The sequence below is a fragment of the Lepeophtheirus salmonis genome, chromosome 6 (assembly GCF_016086655.4).
Source record: "Lepeophtheirus salmonis chromosome 6, UVic_Lsal_1.4, whole genome shotgun sequence".
Classification (NCBI taxonomy): Eukaryota; Metazoa; Arthropoda; class Copepoda; order Siphonostomatoida; family Caligidae; genus Lepeophtheirus; species Lepeophtheirus salmonis.
The window spans coordinates 57530578-57536577 of NC_052136.2; the positions used below are offsets into that span (position 1 = coordinate 57530578).

At 27.9% G+C, this 6000-nt stretch overlaps 1 protein-coding gene across 1 annotated transcript in view; it reads right to left on the reverse strand.

Moving 5' to 3' along the window:
• LOC121120103 (glutamate-gated chloride channel) overlaps positions 1–5794 on the reverse strand; it is a 274678-nt gene extending 268884 nt beyond the window's left edge. Inside the window, 1 exon segment of the mRNA XM_071889780.1 lies at positions 5330–5794. Within this exon segment, the coding sequence (XP_071745881.1) occupies positions 5330–5415 (86 nt within the window). The 5' untranslated portion in view covers positions 5416–5794.
• Positions 5795–6000: the final 206 nt, after the last annotated feature.

Genomic DNA, 6000 nt, shown 5'->3' on the forward strand with positions numbered 1-6000 from the left:
TTGGCGTTAAGTCATTATAAATTCTTAATATATGGTTTAACATTTGAATTTATTTTCTGATGATTGGATAATAGCATATAAAATATTAACATATATTATTTGAAGTTAACACAAAATTTTGGAAGGAAAAAACTACTTTTTTTACTCAAAATGACAATAATATTCAATAAATTTAAATGGAAAAATCTTAAAAGCGAGATTGAATACGAAAAAACTAATTACATAATTGCAATTAATACGGCATGTAATATGAATTGAAAATATAATTTAAAAGATTTATTTGTTCTTGCCTTGTATAATCAATTATCATTAAAGAGAAAAAAAATTACAAATTTCATACTTATGACCCTCCAGTCTTACAAACTTATTACTTCATTTATTAAGTTCTAAATGCTTCTGTGAATGTTTTAAAAACAAAAAGCCTAATTTTGTACAAGTTAGATATATGAAGAAAATCTTTCAGATTTAGTCCTCTTGATTAGATTCGTATCTAAACTTTATATCAAGGTACGTATTGATCTATCCACTACACCAGAACTCGAATGAAAATCGGCTATCTCTACCTTTCGTATATATACTATTGATAATTGATCTCAGTTTTTGCAGCGCAGAGACTAGTAAATTATTATTGTTTATTTATTTTTAAACTTTGTTTTCTTTGAAATAAACAAAGATTATAATTTCAAAAAAATCTGATTTCGCATTGACCTAACTGGTATGGGTTAAATGAGTCAGAGTACTAGATAGCTTGTTCAAGCCTCAAGTGGGAAAAATTGAATCACTTGACCGATTTGCTGTCCATTTATATGTAAAAGGGAAGGAGCCCTCTTTGGAATCTGCACCGGTTAGCGACATCATAATAATTTTTCGAACTCTTAGACTCAGTGAGACGTTCGCTCGCAAGGTTAGGAGGAAATTTGAGGCCTCTAAAGGTGATTTTGAGGCAAAAGCAATAAGAGGTGACGTTAAAGGTCGAAGTGACTGTGTCCATACGCAGGAATTGGTGGCAAGAATCCAGCAAATGGTCAATGAATACGAATGGAAGTCCATCAGATCAATTGATAGAGAAGTTAACTGGTCAGAGTCTCATAACTAATAGGAGAGAAAATTTCGTTTGAAAAAGGTTACTTTTCGCGGCACAGATAGCTTGCACACCCTGTATGTACGAGGAGAAAAGGAAAACAAATATTGCCTACATCTTTTTTTAAAAGAAAATTATAAGAAACGAAAAGTATTCATTTGATTACACGATATAATTAAAAACGGAATGAAATATCGATCTTTTTTTTTTGATAAATACATATATATATGTGTGTGTAATGTATTGAACCTTCTGCTTACGTAGTGAAATCGATAACCTTTAACAAATACATAAAAAGATGAAGAATAATGTATAAATGAAAGGGAGGTAAAAGTAGAATGGGATTGATATAAGGTATAGTTATTAATTGACTACTTACTCCTTTTCTGTAAGAATATACATTTATTGAGAGATTTTTTTAATAAATACTATTAAGAATATAGAAAAAGATAAGTACGAGTACGAATATCTGGAAGGAAAAATCATTCATAAACCATTCCAAAAAAAAGAAAGGAGGATAATTGAATAATGAATAGAAAATTATTTAGCATTCCATTTACAGCTATAGACACATCTATATCTCAAAATTTGAAATGAAAATTAAACTACTAAAAAATAAGATTATATATATTATTTTAAAAAGTACTAATATATATTTTTTAATTATCATTCATTACTATCTGACAAAAATTGCGTAATTTAGAAACTAAGAGATGTTTTAATGTTTTTAAAACACATAAATAGATTAATTTATTATTTCTAAATTTTGTCACATGTTTGGCTTGAATTACAAGTATAACTTGTATTGTATATAGTCATGAAAAACGTGTGTGTAATGGGGATTTTGAAAAAAAAAAACCAACATGGTAACCCTGACAATTTGAAGAATGTTTTGGAAGAGATCAGCTACAATCAGCTGTCATAAGAGAGGGGGAGACGAAGGAAATAAGCAAGGATATTGTAATTAGTTACTTCGATATTGATCCTCAATTCTACTGTGATTCCAACAAGGCCTTACAGTTATAACTACACAATAGATCTTAATGTTACTCTTCGTCTTTTACGAGCACATACAAATGTTCAATCAGGTTTTGAATAAAACAGACTCTAGTAGAAAAATAAGATCACTACTTAGGAGTTAAATAACAATGACTACAGCTGAAGAATAGAAAATTCATCTTTGGATTACCAATGGCAAAAAAAAACATACCAGCTAAAAATTCACACGATTTACATCACTAGTTGTATTTGCCATATAGAGGAAGGTAGACAGCAGTTTAGTCCATCTTGTGGGCTGTTAAAAAATGTAAATTGATCCCTCTTGACGTCATTGAGAGTGGTTTTCCTTTTCAATTATAAAACACTGGAACAAAACTCATGAATCAGGATGAAGAACTGCAGAGTAATGATGCAGATGATTGCCACACTTATATTATTACTCTACGTGAAAATATTAATCTTGATTTAATTGTAGAAAATATTTTGCGAGGGTTCAAGTTCAAATCAGCCAACAAAATTGATAAACACTTGCTCACCCTGAATCATCTCTTTAAATTAATACACTAAAACCACCATTTGAAGACAGCAACAAACAAACAATACACTAAAGTCAACTCGAAAAATAAACAGAGAAGAAATGTAAAATAAAAATAGTTATATTCAAGAAAAAACATATCCACTTCTTCAATTCCTAATTCTTTGTTAGAATGCGGAGAAAATTGTCTTTTCAATACCATATACATCACAGTTTTATAAACTCATTGATTTCGTAGGTCGGAGTTCAAGAAACTAATCTATACGAACACCAAAAAAGGTAAATAAATTGAAAGTAAAGGCAAAGGGATCAACCAGCAAGTTAAATCGAGTTCAAAAAAGAAAACCGATAACTTGCATAAATATTTATTGTTCATTTTCATATAAAGCCTGACTCATGGATTATGACTTTATTATAACTCATGTTACTTTAAAATTTAAATAAACACGATCCTGCCAATATTTGAAATAATATACAAAACCTATGTATGAATGTAAGTTTTTTGGATATATTGAACTGCTTCTTTCTTTCTTTAATTCATTCTTTATCCTATTTTTCTTGCGCTTCCAAGAAATGAAATGTAAATAACATGAACATACGAAAGAGCAACTTAATTTATCTGGACGATTGAGGAAATAAATAAATATATAGATAAATTGACATGGACCCAAAGGCTCATCTTGAAGCCCATATTTGGAGTATGTCACTTTGTATGTTTTGATGTATTTTTAATCCTCTGAAGTCATAATTCATTATTATTTATTACATACTCGTATTATACCTTTTTGAAGAATTTTCTTTAAAAAAAGGAAATTAATAAATATCTAAGATAATGGAATCACTAATCCTCCATCAATATTCTCAAACCCTATCGGAAAATTTACTTTGATTTTATATCAGCCTAATATATTTTAACTCATATTATGAATTTGAGTGGAAATTTATTTTTCTGACAAGACTTGAACAACATTTTTTTACTTTCTTATCTCATCTATTTTTGGACAAAAAATTTTTTTTTAGTATTTTAATAACTACCGAACAAATAGAAACATTATTTTTACCAAAATCTTAAAATTAATATTTTTGTGTCTTTTTTATGGAAATAAAAAGAAATTATGTGGCTTTAAAAAAAAACTAAAACATTTATAGAAAAAGGAAAAAAATATTATTTTTTATTCATAGGTACGCTCCATTAAAAAAAAAACAAAGATATTTTATGATACTAAATTCATTATATATATTTTTCTTCAAGTTATCCATCAGAAAGAGACAAAACAATCAAGTAATAATTTCAAAAAATTTTAATAACTATTTGAATTATTCAAAGATTTTATGAAGATTATGGAGTAATCTATATAAATCCTGATTTAAAAGCTTTATATATATTTTTTAATGATTCATATTCATAGGAAAAGAAAAATTTAAAGTCACCACGAGTACAAAAAGGTGTATTTTGAAGATTTGATAATTTTTTGAAAACTATGAAGGATTTAGTATTGATAAAGAGCATTCTAGAATGTATAAAACTATACTTATATAAGTTTTTTTGTTTTTTTTATTAATAAAAAATGTACCAGATGGATATGGTTAATCATGCAGTTCGCCTAACATTTGAGAGTGTGGAGGGAACTTTATCATATATTATAAGAATAATATATATATTCATATATATTTTTACGTATATAGTGGATCAAAATTCGCCACATAACAAATGTAATTTAATGCAAAATATACCATTTCTAAAAGAAATGTTCATTAATAACTTTCTAATCGTAAATATTAGCTCCATATTTTTCCAAACTTTAATTCAATATGGCATCCATTATTTCTAATTACAGTCCAAAGTATTTTTGAGGCATCGTTGTTCATTCTACTTTTAACGGTATCCTTTGGGGGTCTGGAGATATAGCTTACTCTTTCTTGACTTACCGTTACACATATAGATAATTTTAGGAGTGACAAATCAGGTAAGGAGATAATTCAATTAGACTTGTCCCATAATCTTGATTGCCCCATTCTTGGACCACTTTTCAAAGGAAATATATGTATATATATATATAGACTGAGATATTTACTCAAAATCAATCCGTTATATTGGGTATGAGACAGTGAATGTGAGTCCAAAGATATATATGTTGATATGTATTAAATAATTATTTTTATTTAATCATAGGTAAACAGGGAACCCCCTGGTTAATACTTATCTACAATATTTGATGGTAATGCAAATTTAAATAACTAGTTTAATCACTTCATAATGAATTAAAGACATAATAATAATTGTTGTACATATTTGTAAGCCCTTTATTTAGATATACATAATATAATATATGCTAAAACAAAGGAAAAAACATAAAATGCATAGCATAATGAAAAATGTAAATATTAATTAATTAGTAATTAATTAAGGAAATATGCACAAAGAATGCAAAAAATCTAATAGAAAAATGAGGGCTGCTTCTTTTTTTCTTTTTTGCAAAGTTACTTGAATGAATCTTATACTTAATGTAGTTAATTGACTACAAATTTAATTACCTTACATATATAGATAACGTATGTTGAGTTGTAAAAATTAAGTTTAAATATTTCTCTCTTTCATTTTGTTTCTCTTGATAAAATCCTTCATTAAATGAAAATTAATGAAAGAAATTCATTAATACAAAAAGATAATGAGATACAAAAGTGAGGAAGAATAATTTAATTGCAGTTCTTACCATGCAGATCGATCCAGTAGACAAAGTATAATAATGGCTTCCAGAAGAAGATGCACTCTAAAGTAACTTTTGAAGCTCATTTTCATTCTAATAGGAGTGGAAATCCGGGTTTTTTTAAGGGGAAGTTAATCAATGTTTTACCACGAATTGTGAGACAACACCACTCTCTAAATGGGAGACGGATTCAGATTTTCCCTTGTATCAAAAAAAGAAATTCAAATCACACATCTATGAATAAAATGCGTCACTTTCACAAAGCAAAAATCTTATGGAAACGATGAGAAATTAAATGACACTGATACATCAATAATGATGTTATCTAATTTTTTTTTAAATCTAAGATTTGAGCAGAAGAGTTGGTCAAGGATCACACTGCGTTTTATCTATATATTTGCAGATCTATAAATGATATAATTTCGTTCAAAAACATATCATGCTTGTTCTATTCATTTTGAAACTAATCTCTTGTTTGATGTGTAGTAGTAGCTTTTGTTGCTTCAACGGCGACGGGAAGCGGGAGAAGGGAGAAGAAAAAAAAGTGTAAAAGGCTTTCTAGAGGGAAATAGCGAGATATTTTTTTTGTATTTTTCCCCCTTTTCTCCGGGTAACCTAGGAGGATGAAACGGGGTTTTGTCTTTTTTTTAACCATTGTCTTAGTAGGAGTATTATTG